At 42.1% G+C, this 21,114-nt stretch overlaps 2 protein-coding genes across 5 annotated transcripts in view; one reads left to right on the forward strand and one right to left on the reverse strand.

The window, feature by feature from the left end:
* Positions 1-3,206, forward strand: part of INTS8 (integrator complex subunit 8) — a 31,964-nt gene extending 28,758 nt beyond the window's left edge. The window contains exons 24-28 of the mRNA XM_081949845.1: positions 2,015-2,065; positions 2,234-2,307; positions 2,389-2,453; positions 2,769-2,812; positions 2,985-3,206. Of these exons, the coding sequence (XP_081805971.1) occupies positions 2,015-2,065; positions 2,234-2,307; positions 2,389-2,453; positions 2,769-2,812; positions 2,985-3,101 (351 nt within the window). The 3' untranslated portion in view covers positions 3,102-3,206. The remainder of the gene's footprint in view (positions 1-2,014; positions 2,066-2,233; positions 2,308-2,388; positions 2,454-2,768; positions 2,813-2,984) is intronic.
* A 198-nt stretch (positions 3,207-3,404) lies between these two features.
* CCNE2 (cyclin E2) lies at positions 3,405-19,659 on the reverse strand. 4 transcript variants are annotated; one of them, XM_081949849.1, is made up of 12 exons: positions 19,309-19,659; positions 16,583-16,621; positions 16,390-16,489; positions 14,215-14,262; positions 13,696-13,847; positions 12,262-12,397; positions 11,448-11,594; positions 8,848-8,943; positions 7,565-7,699; positions 6,538-6,649; positions 4,980-5,134; positions 3,405-4,221 (listed from the first exon to the last, which is right to left on the reverse strand). In XM_081949849.1, exons 2-12 carry the CDS (start codon positions 16,594-16,596, stop codon positions 4,129-4,131), a joined length of 1,188 nt encoding a protein of 395 aa, XP_081805975.1. In that variant the 5' UTR covers positions 16,597-16,621; positions 19,309-19,659; the 3' UTR covers positions 3,405-4,128. The 4 variants fall into 4 exon arrangements, with proteins under 4 accessions (XP_081805975.1, XP_081805973.1, XP_081805972.1 ...); XM_081949847.1 differs by having other exon boundaries at positions 16,390-16,492; positions 19,304-19,658; XM_081949846.1 differs by having other exon boundaries at positions 16,390-16,492; positions 19,309-19,657.
* Between the last annotated feature and the right edge of the window lie 1,455 nt (positions 19,660-21,114).

The following is a 21,114-nucleotide window of genomic DNA, read 5'->3' on the forward strand; positions in this document are numbered from 1 at the left end:
GCGCACGGTCACTCATGTGCTGGTGACGTCTCGCCTGGACTACTGCAATGCCCTCTACATGGGGCTTCCCTTGGGACGCATCCGGAGACTGCAGCTAGTTCAGAACGCAGCCGCGCGGGTCATCATGGGGAGTACACGATACTCCCACGTAACACCCCTCCTGCGCGAGCTGCACTGGCTACCTGTGGCCTTTCGGGTGCGTTTCAAGGTATTGATTACCATCTTTAAAGCGCTCCATGGCGTAGGACCTAGTTATCTGCAGGATCGCATCCTACCACACACGTCCCTACGACCAATCCACTCACACAGGGAGGGACTCCTCCTGGTGCCGTCCGCTAGGCAATGCCAGCGGGCGACACCTAGGAGTAGGTCCTTCTCTGTGATGGGCCCAACCCTCTGGAATGACCTCCCCCCCGACATCAGAACCACCACCGACCTCCGCTCCTTCCGTCAAAAATTAAAAACTCACCTGTTTCAATCAGCTGGCCTGGCACTCTCTTAGTTTTGTCTCCCGGGGATATATTTTAACTGGGTTTGGGTATTTTAATTGGGGATGTTTTTTAGGGTTTCCATAGCATATTTATTTCTTGTACAGTCTCTTCTCCTCCATCTAAATGTTTAGTATTTAATTGTTTTTATACTATTTATATTGTTATTCATGTATTTTATCTGCATTTTATCTGACTGTACACCGCCCCGAGTCCCTTTTTGGGAGAGGGGGCGGTTTAGAAATCCAAGAAATAAATAAATAAATAAAAATAAATGTAACGGTATACACACACGGGTCTCTGATGATCTGGACTGCTCTATAATACAAGCTTAGTATTAAAGTGGACCCATTGATTAAAGCTCAGCATGCTAAACATGGGCATTTTGAACTCATTTTATCGGACATTTTTATCATCTGTTGGAGAGGTGTTAAACTTAAGGCCTGCGGGCTGGCCTGCAGGGCTGCCCTGGAAATAGTGAAGGACCGGCCCGCTGTGCCTCTGCCAGTGAAAATGGAGCTCGGGGGCTCACGCAGGGCACCCTGATATGAGTGATGTTGAGCTAGCCATGCCGCCCCCCCTCCCCCGAGATCAAACTCTGATGCGGCCCTCAATGAAATCGAGATTGACACCCCTACTCATCTCCTGCAATGAACTTAGAATAAAGTGCATTATTTGAAATTGCTCATTGAATGGCCTTTCCCCATATACTTTATATACAGTACCAAAATTATAGTATGAACATTTCCCCTCCCTCCATCATAGTTTTTCCTATCTTTATTTCACTTCCAGCCCATCTATAAGACATCCTTTAAATCACCTTAGTTGTATTGGTGCTATAATAGTAGTTTCACCTTGCTTGAGAGCAAAAGGTTCAGGATGCATCAGATCTGATCTGCTTTGGTGCCTGTTGGCAGCACAATCAGGTAATTGATGGGAGAACAAGATCTGCCCAATTGGCTACTTCATGCTGGGGCAGATACGTAGGTCCTTTTCCCTCTAGGGTTAACCTGACTTGCAGAGGTGGTGGTGTTCTAGGAATGTTCTACAGGACAGACATTTCTCTTTCAACATACACTTGAAGGTATTCCAGGGTTTGATTTCTGATATTCCATAATAAACTCACCAAGTATTGGAAATTAATTAGAAGCCTTCATACTTAGCAACCTGGCACTGTATTTTTCTGTCAGCTTGAGACTTTTATTCCCAGCAGTATATTAAACTGTCATTTCAGATGTGATGCAGAAGATTCTTCAAGACTTTTGGCAGTTCCAAAAGCCGCCTATCTAATTCTAACCAGAGTAGAAACCAAGATAATAATGGAACAAGTTATAGCAAGCGAAGTCAATGGAACATTGGTAGATGTACTTGGTCTCTAAGTGTTTGTTTTTGCTTATGCTATTAATAGTGAAGCAGAAAATAATTGTTAAGCGATATGATCTGTATTCATTGTTTTCCATTTAGGTAGCTATACCAGGTAAATAGATAAATCGTAGATTTTCTTTCATTTGCATATTTCTCTGTAGGTGATTAAACGAATGATAAAATGCTGTTCTCTCCTCAATTGCCATACACAGGTAAGAACATGTATCCATCTCTTAATTGGGAAAATTGTAAAGAGGGAAATATTACCCCCAAAAAAGCCTGTACTGCATTCATCTGGAGTGCAGTGTTAAGTTTATTGTATAATCATGACATAATAACCTCATGACAAGTTATGTATTAGCAAATCATTATTTTTCCAGGTGGCAATTTTGTGCCAATTCCTTCGAGAGATAGATTATAAAACTGCTTTTAAAGCACTTCAGGAGCAAAACAGGTAAACAAGATTTTTACAGTTTCATTTGCCATATAAATATACATTAATGGCATAAAAATAACTGGAAACCCTGTTTTTCAGCCATGATGCTATGGATTCTTATTATGACTATATATGGGATATTACTATCTTGGAATACTTGACATGTATCCTTTTATTTTCAAAAGCTACATGGGATTTATTTGCAACCACAATGGCTTTAGTAATTGCATTTATGAGCAGTGGAGCAGAGAGATAGCACAAAATAAGGAAATCCTTTCTCTATTTAAAAATAGCTACATTTTAAAAGATTAGGACCTTGACGCTCATTTTGCCAGCCAGAGGAAGAATTGGGCTCAAAGAAAGTGCAAGGAAACTATTTCTAATAACAGAGGGGGAAGTTTAGAATTTCAAACTGCTATACAAACAAGTCTTAAGAATTTAGATGACTCTTTGCTGGAGTTTCCTAAACGCTGTTTCAGATCTTCATCACAAGCGAGGCGAAACAGACAAGAAGCAGATAGCAGTAAGTTCTTGCAGTTTCATATATTGGAAGTAATTTCTAAGAAGATATCGTAGTGGTCTGCGTGGGAAACCATTACATTTAAAAAATAATCCCACCCCACCCTGCCATTGACAAAATTTGTGAATAAGAACTTATTACTAACCTGAGTTTTTGTTGATGTTTGGATACATAGATTAAAGCTATTGGGCAGACGGAACTGAATTCTAGCAACCCAGAAGAAGTACTACAGCTTGCTGCTCAAAGACGAAAGAAGAAGTTTCTTCAAGCAATGGCAAAGCTTTACTTTTAGAAACTTATTTTCCTTTGCAATATAAGAAGAAAAGTGTCCATTGCAAGATATTTCAACACTTTATTTAACATGAGAATTTTTTTATAATACATATTTATAAACATACTGTGTGGTATTGTCCTATTTATAAAACATAAAATCCCTCATTTTTGCACCTATACAGAATTTGATTAGCTGTGTATTGCATGTGAAAAAATAGATGTAAGTTGTAATGAAAAATGGCCTACTATTCAGAGTGTAGCTCTCCTTTGCATTCAAGCTGTCAATTTTTCTGCAATCCAGTCTTTGTTTCTCTTGCATTGTAGACAGCTGGTTTGTAGAGTATATAGTAGCACTTCATGAGGAAAGAGGTAGGATACGACAGCTGATCACTGAAGATGTTCCAGTTTAAGTGGAAAATTCTTAAACTGCTTCTTTACCTCTAAAAGTAAAGTTTTTCAGTCTTTGCATTCCCTACTTATGCTTTATTACATTAAGGCAATTTGTTATCATTCCTTAATTACACTAATAATAAGTGTTTGGCAGTAGGAACGTTGCTTAGTAAACCTTAGGTTAAAAAGGTTAATATAAAGGCTTTTCCTTTGTGGCTGCACTGATGTGCAAGCTTGAAAGTGACTCATTTTGTGGAGTCCTTTCGTTCAGACTGCCTCACTCAATGTTTTATCACCACAGGTCAGAATAATGTTTTATCCTATGCAAAACCAGCATACACCAATAGACAATTGGCGGAAAAGGAATATGAAATTCAAATAACTAAATTTGACAAATTCATTTGCATCTGTTAAAAAAATTAAAAGTTGCTTAAGACAGTTTTAAGTTAAAAATCCATAGTTAATTATGAATTTAGTTAATCAGAAGAAATCCATTTCTCTCGGCCTCATTGGGCTTCAAATGTAAAAGATCCAGGCCAGCTGCATGAGGACGTCCTTCAGTTGCATCTTGATAGTCTTGTCAGCCACATCAAGTGTAACAACTGTGTGTGTGTTCAGTCTCAACAAAGATCCCAGTCTTCACACATACAGCATTTTCACTTTTCAGAGCTCTTTGGAGGAGTTATTATTCCTCCCGTAGATACCGGTGATAGCTGATTGGGTACTGCTACTTCATAGTTAATTTCATCCTATCCAATAAAAAGAACAAATTGCTGTAATGAAAAAGAAACTACTTTATTGTTAATTTCATTCTGTCCAGTAAAAATAACAAAATTATTATTGTGGTGAAAGGAGGAACAACTCTTCCTAGCCACAATGTGTCATCTCTTTGGAAAGGTGAAATAATCACTCTGCAAGGTATGTTGGGCCAAAAGGGAGTGGATGGTCCAAAGTCACTGAGAGCTCCTGGGGTTGAGCGTGGACGTTAATCTGGGTCTCATTGGATCTTGACCAACACTTCCACCACACTGGCTTTCACATATCTCAAAGGGTTATTATAAGCTTCCTACTGATAATTCCTTGCAAGAACAATTTCAGATCATGGTAGTCAAATTTACTAAGTCATCATTTAGGTATTATTAAATCAGCAGATAGTTTGGAATCCATAATGCTATCCAAATTGTCGCATGCTTTGTCAGCATCTGGAAGTCTCTACAGATGATAGTATGGTCTTAACTTTTCCTCCTGACAACCCTTTTGTTCATGACCAGTTCAACTACTGTTCTTTAGATTCCAGGTACTCCTCCCCCAAATGTTCTAGGCCTTGTCCAGACCATGGTAGATGGAACTATGATTTTTGTCATCTTTGAACCATAGGAAAATGCATACTACTACAAATAACTAGTAGGTAGGAAAGATATAAAGAAGCATTCTTCTAATTCCAAGGAAGTATAATCAATCACAATGGAAAGCCAAACACATTTAAAGAGGGAAAATTCATTCTTACCAACATATCCAAATAATTTGTATGGGTTTGTATGTTATGTCTATCTTCCACCGCAATCTTCTTGAAATTTTTCAATTTCACTGGTATTTTTTTTGCTACTTTGAAAAATGGCTCCATCCACTCTACACATTCTGCAATATTAGCCCAATCCAATCCTAAAAACAAAAAGTGAAACAATTTACTGTAGCTACCTGAAATATTGACATTGGTGATAAACTAATGTCTCAAAGCCTCCTGCATATTTTTTACTTCTGTTAATTTGCAAGGCTAGAAGAAGCTTTTGCATTGCTCTTACACAGAAGCCTCTTGTAGTCACTATAAGTGCAGGACAGTGTTGCCTCAGTCTTCTTTTAGCAATCTCTAGCACCCATCAATATCTGGCCTTTCAACACACTCAAACGTCTCTTCACTATTGCAAGCAAGGGGGGGGGGGGTGTTTGGGAACAGCATGGAGTGCTCAGCTATCATTGAAATGAAGTGCCCTTTGAAGAGCTGAATAATTCTTTTACATATACTGTATTTGTGGGTATATATTATAACAGGAAGTAAGTCACTGGAATGGAAATAAGATTGGAAATTAACATTTATAGTCTTATAGTCTTTAAGACAATATAATAAAACGCTTCTTATTCCATGGCAGTCATGTTTCCTTGGGACTAATCACTATTGGATTTTAACATGAATCATATTATTCATAGGAGCAGACTCATCTAATGAATAGTAAAAAGATTTCCACCAAAATGGCACAACAGAGAAAAGCACTACACAAGAGAACTATTCGCAAAGGTTTTAAAAAGTCCAATTAAAAGGGCAAAAATGTTCTCATGAGAACTGAATATAATTGCAAACATCATGAATCAAACTTTAAAAAATGAAGGGGAAGGGGAATGCAGAAAGAAATATGGCTATTTTCTCTTAACACTCTAAATTATTGCATATCGATGAGCAGAGCAAGTAGAGTCTATCCAAGAGCACAAAGGAAAAACAGTGGAAAATAGCTATACAGCCATATTTTCCCTCATTCTTTACATTGTTTTCTCCATTAAGTGTTCACGACAAAAGAAAGAAAAAACAAAGCAACAGAAGAACATATTTTTTTAAAACGAGACAGAGAATCTCATTGGATGAAATTCCCCAATTCATACTGAGACAATATTTTTTAATCATGCCTAAGACAGAAATGAAAATTGGCCATGGAAATTATAAAAGAAATATATTACTTTAATGTATGGCTGAAAAAGAAGGAAATTAAGGAAAAAAGAGGATAGTTGAGGCACGGCCCAGGAAGCAGGAAGTCTCAGGATGAAAAAAGGATTGTATTGAACATTTAGATGCCATTTCTCTAGAAGATCTACCTGCTCACTCTTCAATTAACTGAGAAAACATGCAGAGAGAGATAGGGTGGGGAGATACTATAATTCACAACTTTTATGATCATGCCATGAATATGCCAAATCTATTAAATATTGTGTCCTTCAATGTCTTAAGATATTTGCAGACTCACATTAATTTCCTAAAACAAAAATAAAAATACACAATTATTCATAGTTTACCATACCTGAAGCCTTCTTTACTACTAGTTCTGAGGTATGATAGCAGAGGGCAGCAGCTGCTAATATCCTATATTGGAAATCCAGAGAATTGACATCTAGAATACAGAGATCTAAAAGCTGTGGAATGACATACATATCATTAGAAAGAACTTTACATCAATCGATGCTCAATATAAGCTCAGTATAAAATCTGTAATATCTTTCCCACAATTTTTGTATTAGAAAAACTCGGATTTACTGGCTCATTAAATCTGCATCGGACTCACATCCTATATTTCTGCTGTGGGTTTGCCTCCCAATCAGTGCTAATTTCTCATGCAAAGCTGGTGGTAATTGCCTTTTTATACACTGAAGCTGAGCACCAGACAGCAGCTCATTATGGCTCACAACTTTCATACTTCAAAGCCCAGTCAAGTGGCTGTTTTGCTTTCCCGCCTACAGTAGTCTGCAATTTGGTTGGAGGCTTAGATGGATAGGGAATCATTCGCTTTTACTACGAAGTCGAGAACATTTATATATCTGATGCAAATCAAACAAAAATCTACCTGTAAATACTTTATATAATTATAAATTACAATTATAGCTAGTTTAATACATGGAGGTTAACAGGCAATGCTATCTTCCTTTGTCCCATTCCAAAGAAAGTTAAAATTGGGGGTTTTTTTTTCCTCTGCACTACAAGAATTCAATAAACTATGTATTTTTTTTAAAAAAAATCTTTTTTTACAACTGCTGGCTGCTGTAAAGTCTCTTTAAAATATAGTTTTAAGAAAAATTAGGCCTCTAAAATAATCCCAAAGAATACAACATTTCTTATCTCCACAGAACAATGCATCAGAGATCATACAATGAAGGAGACATGCAATTTAGAAAAGAAACGTGGATAGAGCATAACGCAGATTAAGCAGGTTGCAGATTATGGCTTCCTGTCCTACATTCCTAATGCTATCTCGTATGACAATAGTTTTATTGTCAGCAATATCAGTTGTTCTCCCAGCTTTACATGCCACGAATGCTGAAACAGAAACCTACCTGTGCTATTTCAATAAATTTGTCCTGAGAATATTGAGGTAACAGCACTTTGGGGGCATCCTTCACTGCATCCACTTGAAGATAAAGGTTCAGCCAGGAGATTATTGTCACTGGGCACAACTCCCACTTAAGAGCCTACAAATATTAAAACACAATGTTTATAGGGCTGTCTGTTGCAGTGGTTTTCAACTTTCAAATTGTGTGATATCCACAACAGATATTGTCTAAGTAAATAAGCTTTCGTTATTTTAGTCTCACAAACAGCAAAAGAGGTAGCATTCTTTACTATGTCATTGATAAATAAGTTCGTATTTTCATATTTGACAGCATGCTAATTTTTCAATGTGTTATGTTAGTGGAAGGGATGACCTTTCAGATCAAAGCATTTTGCATAGGCCAGGGGTGTCCAAACTTGGGAACTTTAAGACTTGTGGACTTCAACTCCCAGAATTCCCTAGCCAGGCTGGCTGGGGAATTCTGGGAGTTGAAGTCCACAAGTCTTAAAGTTCCCAAGTTTGGACACCCCTGGCATAGGCCAATTGTACAATCTGAAATTCTAGATCTACACGAGACCTCCAAAGTCTCTAGATTCCACCTGAAATTTACCACAGATTTGTAACTGAATATGACACCATGGGAAAATTATTAAATATATGAGGATTTAACTATGTTAATTGCTGTAAATGTATATTCAGTTAAAGAACACAATCAAGTTTGGGTCATTGATTTGTTTGTCCTAACCTCAGCTACATTTAGAACCATGGCAATTTGAGTAGAATTCTATCCAAAGCTAAGGACATCTTTCAGCCTGATTAAAAAATAATAATTTCTGTCAAGTCCTTCAGCATTCTGGAAATAATCCACTGAAGAGATCCCATTATGAACAAGCCAAACAAAATGTTCTGTGATAAGGCTAAGGTGAATAATCTCAAAAGCAAAAGTTCCAGCTTCATATACTCACTATAATATAGCTATGTCTAGAATCAGACCACTAGCATGAGCAATCCCTAGCCCTAATTCTTCTTTATCTCAATAAGACAATTAAATTTTCTTCCATCAACTATTACGCTGGAAAAAATAACTGTGCTTAAAATAACTCATTTTTCCTTTAAAGAGGATGTTTCCCACCTGATTAGTAATATACAACTTTAAGGCAAGAATTAAGACATAGCGTTTATAAAGCAGTATTTAGAAGCAGTTCAGATAAGAGGTTGGTAAATGAATTCCTAGTATATCCGTTCCAGAAAGAAGAGCTCAATTTATAAGCATCCCAGTTTTGTTACCTTTAGTATAATTAGTTCCATCCTTATAATGTCATCTTCACTGCAAGCACCATCAGTAACATAGGCAAACTCCTGCAGTTTAGGAGCATATATCTCCTTTGAAAAAGAAGAAACTGTGTTAAAACAGACTTTGCAGAACTGATGATCACAGTTTTCTATATCCCTATGCAATATAAACACATATTTTAGGTTAAAGCTTGGAAGCTCAATTACTGGGGTTTTTTTTCCCATAGGAAACATAATTGGCTACCTAGATACAATCTATTGTATAAAATAGCATTGCTCCTATGCAATCCCAGCTATCCCGGCAGGGGGTTGGACTAGAAGACCTCCAAGGTCCCTTCCAACTCTACTATTGTATTGTATTGTATTGTATATCAGGAATCCACTGGTAATTCTCCTGTCTCTTGTTAGAAACTGCTCTAACCTTGCAAAATAAAAATCAATCTATACTAGCATATCTATTCCTAAACTGCATCAGCTTTCCAAATCTCTAGAAATCTGAGTTATTTAACCTGAATGAATTTCCATATACTAAGTAAAATGACATGGCAATGTTTCACAAGCATTATTTTCCCAAATATATTTTTTTTAAAGGAATTAACAGGACATCTTAAAAGCTGACCATAAGTGCTTGGTTTTTAGTAAGTCTAGGTCAGAAATATCCCTACAGCAATGATGGCGAAACTTTTAGACACTGAATGCCCAAACTGCACATGCACACATGCCCAAACCTAAAGGTGTGCGTGCGGGCATGCATGTGTGGACATTTGCGCATATGTGGACATGCGCACATGCGCAGACATGAATGCACATGCGCAACAGAGACCTGAAGATCAGTTGGCCGGCGGGAGGTGGGGCATCCCAATACCTGCAGCACGACAAGAGGTAAGATCTTTTTCTTTCGTGAGGTTCTGTTTCGTTGTTGGCAGGGAAACAGAAGCTCACGAAAGAAACGCCAGAGATCAGACCTGGGGCGATGGCCATAGGTTTGTCATCACGGCCCTACAGCCTATGAAAGGGGAATCATTTAGATATTTTCAGGAAGTTTCCTGACATACTTTTTCTTTCAGAAGAGACTACTTTATCTGATCTCAAACCCAGGCACACTTATAAGAACCCATCAAACTTCTAAAAAGTTAGCAGATTAGGTGCAGAGCCCCTGTTTCCTACTTCGTAACCAAATTCACCTAAATCTACTTCATACTTCCTCAGCTGTCATTAGATTTTGCAAGTTATATGAGGTAGGTATGAGGGATTAGGCCTTACGATTTTTATTTGACTGAATATCAGATATTTAAGACCTTTTTTAATTAGTTTGCTTGCTTGCTTTCAAGTCAGATTTTATGCCTGGGGACTGCAAGGAACTGGAGAGCCACTTTGGTGTAGTGATTAAGGTGCTGGCCTAGAAATCAGGCGAATGTGAGTTCTAGTCCCATTTTAGGCATGAAAGCTGTCTGGGTGATTTTGGGCCAATCATTCACTCTCATCCCAAACTACCTCACAGGATTGTTGTGAAGAAAATAAGAGAAGGAAGGAGTATTATGTAAGTATCACCTTGAGTGACTTATAATGTAATAAAGGTGGGATAAAATGTTTTAATAAATAAAACAAGCATATGCAGTTTTCTAGAAAAGCGCATTTTCAAAAATGGCATACCATTGCCTTAAAAAATTGCCTTCAAATTTTCTGATTGAAAGCACAGCTTCAGGGAATGATTGTAAAAATCTTATACTATTTCTGGGGAGCTCAAGGCAATTTAAATTGGGATTTCTTCTCATTTTCATCTCCATAACAATGACTTAGTGAAGAAGACTGCCAAAGAGAGGAAGGCTGACCCAAAATTATTTTTTGAGTTTTCATGGGTGAAAGTAGATGGGAAACAGAATCTCCTCGATTCTGCCCCAATACTCTAGTACAGTGATGGCGAATCTATGGCACGCGTGCCACAAGCGAGGCGCTGCCCTGTCAGCTGGCCAGCGTGCATGCGCGCGCTGGCCAGCTGAGTTCACCTTTTTAAAAGCTATTTTTCGCCTTCCCCAGGCTCCAGAGGCTTTATAGGAGCCTGGGGATGGCAAAAAGAGCCTCCCCGCCCCCCCCCCCCCCTCGGAGGCTTCAGGGACCGTCCCTGAAGCCTTCGGAACGCTTAAAACCACCCTCCAAGCAAACCGGAAGTGACTTCCGGGTTGCTCGGAGAGTCGTTTTAAGCGTTCCGAAGGCTTCAGGGACCGTCCGAGGCTTCCCTGATGCCTTTGGAGCGCTTAAAACCACCCTCCGAGCAACCCGGAAGTCACTTCCAGTTTGCTCGGAGGGTGGTTTTAAGAGCTCCGAAGGCTTCAGGGACGGTCCCTGAAGCCTCCGGGGGGTCGGGGGAGGCTCTCTTCGCCCTCCCCAGGCTCCTATAAAGCCCCTGGAGCCTGGGGAGGGCGAAAAAAGCATATAAAAATGGGGGGGTCGCGCGTTGCATTATGGGTGCGGCACGCCCGCACTCAACCCCCCTGCGCTCCCCCCACTTGTGGCACGCGAGCCAAAAAAGGTTCGCCATCACTGCTCTAGTATAACCAAGTAGCTGTAGAAATGTATTGCATGTCTCTACTTACCTCAAGCTTGGAAGCAATGAACAGGGTTGTAATTCCTATAAGCTGAAGCATGGTTTTATTTATGTCCTTCTGAGTCAACATGAATCTATCAAAGAAGTCTTGGGCCAAATAGAATGTTTCCCTATGAAGGGTGTAAACTTCACAAACCTGTAATGAATATTTTGAATAGTCGGTGAAAAGTTCATTTTGATATTACATGCCCTTAATTTTAAATAAAAATTAATAAGGTGGAAAAATGTTTTTGCTTGATTTTGTTCTCATAATTATTCACTTGCAAAGTAAGCATACCTGGGGTTGGAAACATACTATAAGTGTTCCATGTTGTGCCTTTTCTGTTGCCGTGGTGTGTGTGGTGTGTGTAGGTGTGTGGGTGTGTGTATGTGTGTGTGTGTAAAACATGAAATCCTATATATGCAGGTTTGATTCATCAATCACATAATGGCTTCTGTTATATGAAAAATTTAAAGTTGCAAGCTTGCATGTATTCCTTTATAAATGACTTGCTGATGCATCTAGTTTAAGGAGACAAGTTAAGCAAACAGGTGGGTGGAGTTCGCAAAACGCCTTTCTTTTTTTCTTGTTACTTCATTGAACAAGGCTGATGTGTTTCAGATTTGATCGTAAAATCCACCTTTCTCTTTTAAAATTATTTACTGAAGTTCTAGAAGTAATGTTAAATCCTTAATTTAAAACTGGTGCTTTAGCTTAACAAGAAAAATATACATTGTTAAAAGTAAACAAATTAAACACTTAAGATTCTTGGACACTATGCTATTCCCTCAGTGTTGTTTTACAATCTTATTTCAATACTTACTTCTAGAAGCCAATCCAGCAGGACTGATCTCATATGTGGCTGTAGATTTGAGTGTAGCGATGTGAAATGCTTGCAGTGAGAATATTTGTTTTCTTTTTTGAGAATGTTGAACCAAACATCTCTAGAACTTCCCCAACTAAAATCAAGATAAATAATAAAATTTCAGATAAAAGAAAAAACAAACATGCAAATTTGCTTTGGCACAAGCATTTGATTCTGAAACTAAATGCTTCTGTTTGGTGAACCCAATTTATTATTCTTAATTTCTAAAACAAAACACATTTTAACAGTGATTCTGTTAAATGCTGTGAAATTAAGTGCCATTTTATTTATTGCATTTCCTGGTTGATTTTCAGTACTGTATCATAAATACAAAAAAACCCAGTAGAAAAATAAACAGACATTTCACTTGAGACAAAACTGTAACACAGAAGATTGTTATATGCAAAAGAAACAAAAAATAGCATGAACAAGATCAAAACACATATTCTATGCAAAGCTATAGTTTATCTTAGACTTTTGAGAATTTATATTCCTAGATTCTACTGTCTGCTTAAAAATGGGATGTTTATTACACAGCAACTATACCGAAGTGAGTTCCATATTTTAAAAATCAGTTAGCTGTTTTATTTACACCTGAAGCCTCAGCACAACAAAATTCTCATGTTGGTCAGTTTTAACAACAAAACAGATTACTTTATGACAATTTCATACTTTAGAAGAGGTCACAAGAAGAGACGTTTTATTTGTTATATACGAGCTCGGAGCTCCCATTTTCCCTCTCAAAATGGGGATGAGGGAAATGGTACAACAGCCATATTGAGGAAATGCAGCTGTTATTTTCAAGTGTTGTTCCTGGAATGAAAGATCTTCAAGTGACTACAATCAGGTAGTTTTCTCCTGGCAAATAGTCAATTGCATTCCAAGGTGCCCTTGTCCACCAAGATTTGAGATTTTAGCATTACCTCTGAAAACATGAAGAAGGCTTAGATTAACACCAAAACATTTGAAACAGTTGCACTGGTGAGTTCTTTATTATGTTCCATATATCACTGGAATGAAGTTAAGTGTGACTCTTTTGTATACCCTCCTTAACAATAGTTAGGTATGGAACACGTTCTGTCTCCCCAGCTCCGCGTAGAACAATGGGTGCTAGCCAAAGCGCTGCTGCTTCCAAGCATGGTTTATCAATCTCTTGGAATTGTTAGGCACGTTATCCAAATGCAGGATGACATTACTTCAAGCCTATTTAAGGAAACTACTGTATCTAAGTAGCGTATGTTATATGTCTTTCTTTTAGACCGCACAATTAATGCTTAGGTACAGTTTAACCATAGCTATGCATGAAGCTTTCTGAAGAGATATCCTATTTTCTCCATTGATATATTAATACACAGCAATATTTTAAATACATTTTCAGCACATCTAGCTTACCTAAGATCCGGTAAAGGTGATGGATTTATGAAGAGATTTCTAAATCTGTATTTTTTGAATCTGGAAAAGTCTGTGGTTGTACTTTCTTTGTGTGGGGTTTCTATTATTATGCAAGGAGATACACCGCCTGATATTGTGGATGGCCAACAGCTCTAAAAATAAGACAATAATACAGTTCTCAGATAGTTTTTTCGCAAACAGTGATGCCTTCATCCCACACATTTTTTAATATGGATTTATGTCATTCATATTATGTTATCAACCCATTCTCATTTTAACTAAGTAATTACATACTGGGAACTAAAATGCAATGTTTCCTTACTGAACAATGGTCATAAACAAATTATAACATTAAAAACATGCCATTCATTTCCTTCTTACGTGTTTATTAAAACTAGATTCTGTCAATACAGAAGTGAATAAAATCTTCCCTTTATATTGAATCCACATATACTTTCTAAATTCTGAAGAACAGAATCCCATTATATTTCAAAGCAATATTATACAGATCAACCATACCTTAATTTCATATTGATATCCCACATTTTCTTCATCTATCTTGGAATCCTTTAGAAAACAAGCAAAAAGCATTAATACCTAAGCAGCAATGAACTAATATCCAGTTCCTCAGATTCATTAAGAGCTTCTCAAACAATTGGGACCCAGGGACAAAAACAATAAGACTTTAAATGCATGGCTTGTTATTCAAAATATTTATCAGATCCCGATATCGATCCAACTTCATTTCATGACTATGAAACAGCTGTACATACACTTTCCTTAATAACATAAAGTAAGTTTTATGTTATTAAATAACATAAAATAACATACGTTTTTTACAATCAAGCCAGGTCAATCTCATATGGTTAACAGATAAAGGGATTCTGTTGTAGGTTGTCAAATATTTCCACCAGATGTACGAATACGGCTACTGCCGTATACTTGAGGTGTTCCTGACAAGTGTCACCCTAAAGTAAAATTGGGTCAATGGAAAAAGCAGATTCAGGCCATAGCTAAGGTGTCAGGAGACATGCACTCAGGGTCCCACTCAATCAGATTTCATGTGCGTTTGGAACAATCAATCTTCTCAAACTACCCTGAAGGATTTTTGTGGTGAAGCTGAGAACAGGTCTCCATCTAAGCCAACGTGATTTCTCAGGGGAAAAAACAAATAGGTATAAATGCATTAATGAATTGGACCCTTAGTATTTGTAGATCTACGACGGGTGTTGGCAATCCGTGGCTCCAGAGCAGCATGCGGCTTTCATCCCCCTGTTGTGGCTCCCTGTCAGCTGAACCCACTGGCTAGCCCTGCCCCTCATCCTCCCCTCCCAGTCACTCTTCGCCTGAGAAGGTAAGGGCGACGGCGGTGGATGGAGACTCACTCCATATTCCAGAGCAGGAGAGAAGCACCCCTGTACTTGCCTCTTCTTCCGGCCCTTCTTGGTGCTGCACTCAGGGAGACGCGTGACTTTCTCTCTGCCCTGGATCAGCCCGGCTGCAGCCAATGCTCCCACTGTGATGGGCTCCAGGAGGAGGAGGAGGGGACATTGTCTCCCCTATTGTGAAGCACACTAAATCTAAGTCTGCTGTGCAAGGTGCTGAGAGAGCAACGAACAGGCCATAGAGGTGGCAAGAGCAGTATGTCAGCAGCGGCCAGGCCAGGCCAGTGTCTCAGGGTGGAGAGAAAGTTTCAAATCGAGAGAAAGTCGAACATCTCCCCGAGTGACTGAAGTGTGCGCAGCACCAAGAAGAGCCGGAAGAAGAGGGAAGTACAGGAGAGCTTCTTTTCTGCTCTGGAAAATGGAGCAAGTATCCATCCGCCACCATCGCCCTTACCTTCTCAGGCAAGGAGTGACTGGGAGGGGAGAGACAAGCCAGTGGTGGCTTCCGCTGAAAGGGAGCCACAGCAGGGAGATGAAAGAGCTTCATTTAACTGGGAGCCTGAAATGACTCTTGATTTAAATCATATGGTAAAAAGCAACCAAAGAAGAAAGAACATCAACAACAACAACAAAAATCCCAACCCTCGCCTGTTTTGGGAAATGGTTCAAGTGGGAACACACATACACACACAAGAGAGAGAGAGATGAGAGGGAGAGAAATGAGAGAGAGAGATGAAAGGGGAGAGAGAAACAGATGAAAAAGAAAAAGAGAGATTCACAGAAGGAGAGAGAGATACCTGTTTCCGAGAGAAAACACTGGGAGTCACAAAACCTGGCTAGGCATGACTGGGGGCGGGGGGTGTCATGTGACTGGGTGGGTGATGTCGGGTTGGCCACTCCCAACCAGGTTTTGTAGCTCCCGGTGTTTTCTTTTCTGTGGGAAACAGGTACAAATGGCTCTTTGAGTTTTTAAGGTTGCAGACCTATGCTTGAGAAGCTAATACCATATACATACACACACACACACATGCATATACATACATACACATGCACACAGGGATTTAAATCAGTTGCATCCAAAGGAGCTTGATTCTTTTGTCAGAAGGATGAAGGCAGCACTGCAACATTGTGCTGCACATCATCACAATGCGCTTACAAAAGCGACAACACTGTTTTTGTCATTCTTCCCCTACCCTTGGTCTGCCCTACAGATTCCACTATATTGAATTATTCACTAGTCATTCCATAAGGCCACCCCAGTTGCTACACAATCTTTTTTCTATATGTGACTCTTAAAATTCCAACCCACCTGCATTGATTTCCTTTTTCTGTTCTGAAGTGACAAAGGGACTTGCAGTTCTTCGGGAGATGCGTCCTGGCATGGCTGATGCAGTTTAGCTTGCAAACGGCTACTGCAGAAAGGAAAGATATTTTATTCCAACAGATATATAGAAGAGTGCACTGTTTTACTTGCCCTGTATAATTATAAAAGTGATCATTACCTTCGTCTGGACATCTTATTGGTAATTCCAGATTATTTCCTGCAAATAACAGAAGATCAGATGTTAATTCAAAGCCACAGTTTCTCCATTAAACACTAGCTTGTGAAAATTCTGAGCTTCAATTACTTATTCTGAAAAAGTGCTTCATTTGTTGCACCCCAAAAGTTGGGGAACTTGTCTCTATGTATGCATGCGAGTTGCATACTTCACCAAGACTTGCTACAGCAACATAAAGAACAACAAAGGACCGAAGCACACATTTATGGCACATCAGATTAACAGAGTTGGAAGGGACCTTGTAGGTCATGTAGTCCACACGCCCCCTCCATCTAAGCAGGAATCCATCTAAATAGATGTTTCTGAAATCCAGGTTCTGAAATGTACAACAAGAACAAACAAATGCTCCACAGAAAGGCAGGCTCCCGTTTCTCCTGAAAAACCTGGGCTTGGAAAATTCATTGGGCAAACTGCCCACACCAGTCATGTTTCATCCTGGGGAAATTCTGCATGCCTGAATCAGGTGAATTGAATTGGGAGACTGGCACACCGTCTCAACCTAAGATAACATATTTCTCTAAACCAGTATTTCTCAACCATAGCATCTTGAAGATGTGTGGACTTCAGCTCTCAGAATTATTGGCTGCGGAATTCTAGGAGTTTAAGTCCACATATTTTTGAAGCTGCCAAGGTTGAGAATCACTAGTGTAACCCCTTAGAAGAAAAGGTTATCTTTCCATCCTTTCAAAGAATCTAGTCAGTTTCAGGTTCGCCTACTTCCATTTATTGCCTCACAGTAGCCATTTTGTACTATATTTAAAGATCCTGCTTTGAGGCACCTCCTATTTCTGTTCTTGAAAGCAACTAACCCTATACAGTATTTTAGCCCTGTACAGTATTAGTTACAATGAAGTGAGAATTGTATAATCCAATATTAAGCGATACAGATACGTAGGATATACTGAAAATCTTAACAGTTTAAGAACTAGCACAACCTTTAGGAGCCGGTTTTATACCTGAAACTTTTCTAGGCACAGATATACATACTGACTACTGTACAACTCCCAGCCTTTATTTTATCCATTATTATGGTAGCTCATTATGACTACAAAACAGATACATTGTGGTTTCTCTTGGTTCGGGAAACCAAAAATAAAACAAAACTTCAATATCTCCCACCCCCTTCCCTTCCTTACTGCTGGGCGGGAAGGGGCCTGATCCTGTCCTATAACCTTTGCTCGTCAAGAGGAGGCAAGAGCTCTTCAAATGCCCCTGGTTCTCCGCTCTTAACAACCCCGCGCCAATTTGCAGAGAGCGGGTAAAGTGAAGAAGGCGGCAACAGCAGCAATTCGTCCTCCCAATGTCCACCCAAGTCCCGATTGTCGCCACTCTTAAACCTGCTGCCGTGCGGTGGCTGGGTCCGGGGGGGGGGGGATGCAAGTAAAAGGGAGGGAGGGAAATGGGGGGCAATAACGCCTTGCTAAATTTGCAAGGGTGAAGGGGGGGGAGGTCGCAAGCGGGAACCGGAGGGTGGGGTGGAAACACCCCTTTAAACAGTCACACAAGAGAACAGGAAACCTTTCCCGCCTTCAGTTACTTATTTGGGGGGTGGGGGGAGAAAGTGCTTTATTTCTCGCACCCCGATAGTCGAAGAGACCTTTGACACAAGAGCTCCAAGGGGGACCCCGGGAACCCCGATTGCTCCCCACTCTTTGCATTAAGGTTTCCCTCCAAATGGAGCAAGTCCGGACACCCCCACCCCAGGACAGCACCGATCGAGAGCCGGTCTTTTGACACACATCCCGGGCAAATACTTGGGGGGTGGGTGGGAGGGTATTTTGGGGGGAACAAACGAGCCCCCCCTCCCCAAACTGGCTCTCTCTCTCCCGCCTTCTGTTGAGAAAGCGCCTTCCACCTCCGCGCATGCCCGGCACCCCATCTGGATTGGAGGTGGAGGGGGGTGAGAGAAGGGTAAGTGGTGGGGCAGCCCGGGAAATGAACGGGCGGGCTCCCCCCCCCCTCTCTTGCAACGCGGGAGGGGAGTCCGGCTCTCTCCCTCCAAAAATATCTGGCACTCCCAGCAAAGGCAGGCCGATCGAGCCGGGTCTTACCTTAGGATATATATCCCCTTCGCTGAAGGATCATAGTCCCCCCACTTCGGTTAAGGCTCGACCAACACCCCACTCCAGCCCCCACTCCAAAAAAACCTCATCTTCTCATGCCCGGGATTCCCTCCGGGCGGGAGGGGGGCAAAGAGATATGAAACCACCCAGAAGCCGCCCTTTTGCACCCGAAGGGCAGACACCCCTCTCTCCCGCCACGACACCCTCCGAGCTGAGATCTCCGAGGTCGGATGGGCAGGGGATCCCCGTTATTTCCCCTTCCCCGCCTCATTCTCCCTCCAAAACTGCAAGCCGGAGAGCTGGCGGGCGTGCATCCCGCCTTCTGGCTTCCTTCCCCCTGGCGAGGAGCTTGGCGCCTCGGCCCCGCTGCCAATCGCTATGGGGCGCCCCCACCCGTGGACCCCCCCAAGCCCCCCGTCAGGATCTTGGGGCGTAGTGCACCCCCCGAAAGCATCTCCACAGCCGCTCCCCCATCCAGCGCCCCCTCGCGTGGCAGAGAAAAAAGGGGTGGGGGGGGTGAAGCCCGGGCAGGGCAAACCCCCCCCCCCACGGCGCCCCCTGGGGCATCCTCGCCCCCCTCCCCGCCGGAGCCCCCACGCACCGCACCTCAGTTGCTTCAGCCGCGCAGAAACTGAACTGTTCTCAGCTGGCGCCGGCGCCAAGGCTCTATATGGGGCAGGCCTGCGCATGCGCCAGCGCGGCTCCCGGCTCGTCCCTCCAGTCCGCGCCTGCGGTTCCCGGGCTGCGGATTCTCCCGCCCGCCTCGCTTGCTCCTCCGGGCGCTTCAACCCGCATCCAGGGCCCCGGGGTTTTGTTTCGTTTTTCCTCCGCGAGAGAAGTCCCCTTCCTTTCAGCCCGGCTTAGTCTGGTGGGGCTGCTGTTCCCCCCTTTGCAGGTGGAGGGAAGGGAGAGTTTGAAAGCCGCTGCTCAGAACCGGGCCAGGGTGGCGGTGCTGGGGGCTGGGGTGTCTCTTCCCTGCACCCGCTCGGCGCGCCTTGCAGAAAGAAGCTCTGCTCCGGCCTGCTTTATTCTGCCACCCCCACCCCACATACACCCCAAAAAACCCGGCGATTGCGCAACAGCGCGCCGCTGAGTGCCTGCCGGCGCCCAGGCTCATCCTCCCTTCCCTTTCCAGTCCCGCCAAATGTGTTTTCGCTGACATCACCGCTTCGAGCGGCTCCCTGCAGGGATGAGTCCCCCCCCCCTTCGGGTCGCTAGGAGCGGCGTGGTGCTACCCCCAGCCCGGTAGCTCCGAGAGCATCTGCCTCTTCCCTGGAAATACCCGGGGAAGATGCCAGGTTTGTACCCGGGGAGAATTAGCCCGGGAGGGATAAAACGAAGCCCCTTGTCCCAGACCCGGGCGTCCTCGTTCCCACGTGCGAGATATAAGGGTTCCCCCCCCCCCGCCCCGATGAGCCCCATCCGCCTTAATGCCACCAGGCGCAGCGGCAGCTCGGGGAGCCCGCGGAATCCGCCGCTGCCCGGGTTTCAGCCCGGCCTGCTGGTTTGTTTGGCGCTTGGTCGCCGCCCCTGTGGGCGGAGTCAATCGGCGCGCCGCAGCCAATGAGAAGGGAGGGAATCTCGGCAACGTGGAGTTGTCAGCAAAATGTAAACACAGCCGGTTTGAAGGGTGGCTGAGGCAAAGAAGCGCCGCTCTGCCTTCAACGCGGGGAACTGCAGCCGTGGCTTCTCTACGCGGGAAGGGAGGTTGCAGTGTTTCTCCGGAGAAACTATTGCAAAGCTTTAAAAGCCTGTAGAGCGGGGGTGTCCAAACTTGGGGACTTTAAGACTTGTGGACTTCAACATTTAGGCAAGGAAAACGAAATGCACAGGTACAGTATAGGTGGTACTTTGCTCAACAGTAGTAACTGTGAGAGGGATCTTGGAGTCCTAGTGAACAACCATTTAAATATGAGCCAGCAGCGTACAGCAGCTGCCAAAAAAAAGCCAACACAGTTCTAGGCTGCCTCAACAGAGGGATAGAATCAAGATCATGTGAAGTGTTAATACCACTTTAGAATGCCTTGGTAAGGCCACACTTGGAATACTGCATTCCGTTTGGTTCACCACGATGTAGAAAAGATTTGAAGACTCTAGAAAGAGTGTGGAGAATAGCAACAAAGATGATTAGGGGACTGGAGACTAAAACATGAGGAACAGTTGCAGGAACTGGGTATGTCTAATTTATTGAAAAGAAGGACTAGGGGAGACATGATAGCAGTGTACCAATATCTCAGGGATTGCCACAAAGAAGAGGGAGTCAAACTGTTCTCCAAGGCACCTGAGGGTAGAACAAGAAGCAATGGGTGGAAACTAATCAAGGAGAGAAGCAACCTAGAACTGAGGAGAAACTTCCTGACAGTTAGAACAATTAATCAGTGGAACAGCTTGCCTCCAGAAGTTGTGAATGCC

Source organism: Natrix helvetica (genome assembly GCF_964273705.1).
Source record: "Natrix helvetica genome assembly, chromosome: 4".
Classification (NCBI taxonomy): Eukaryota; Metazoa; Chordata; class Lepidosauria; order Squamata; family Natricidae; genus Natrix; species Natrix helvetica.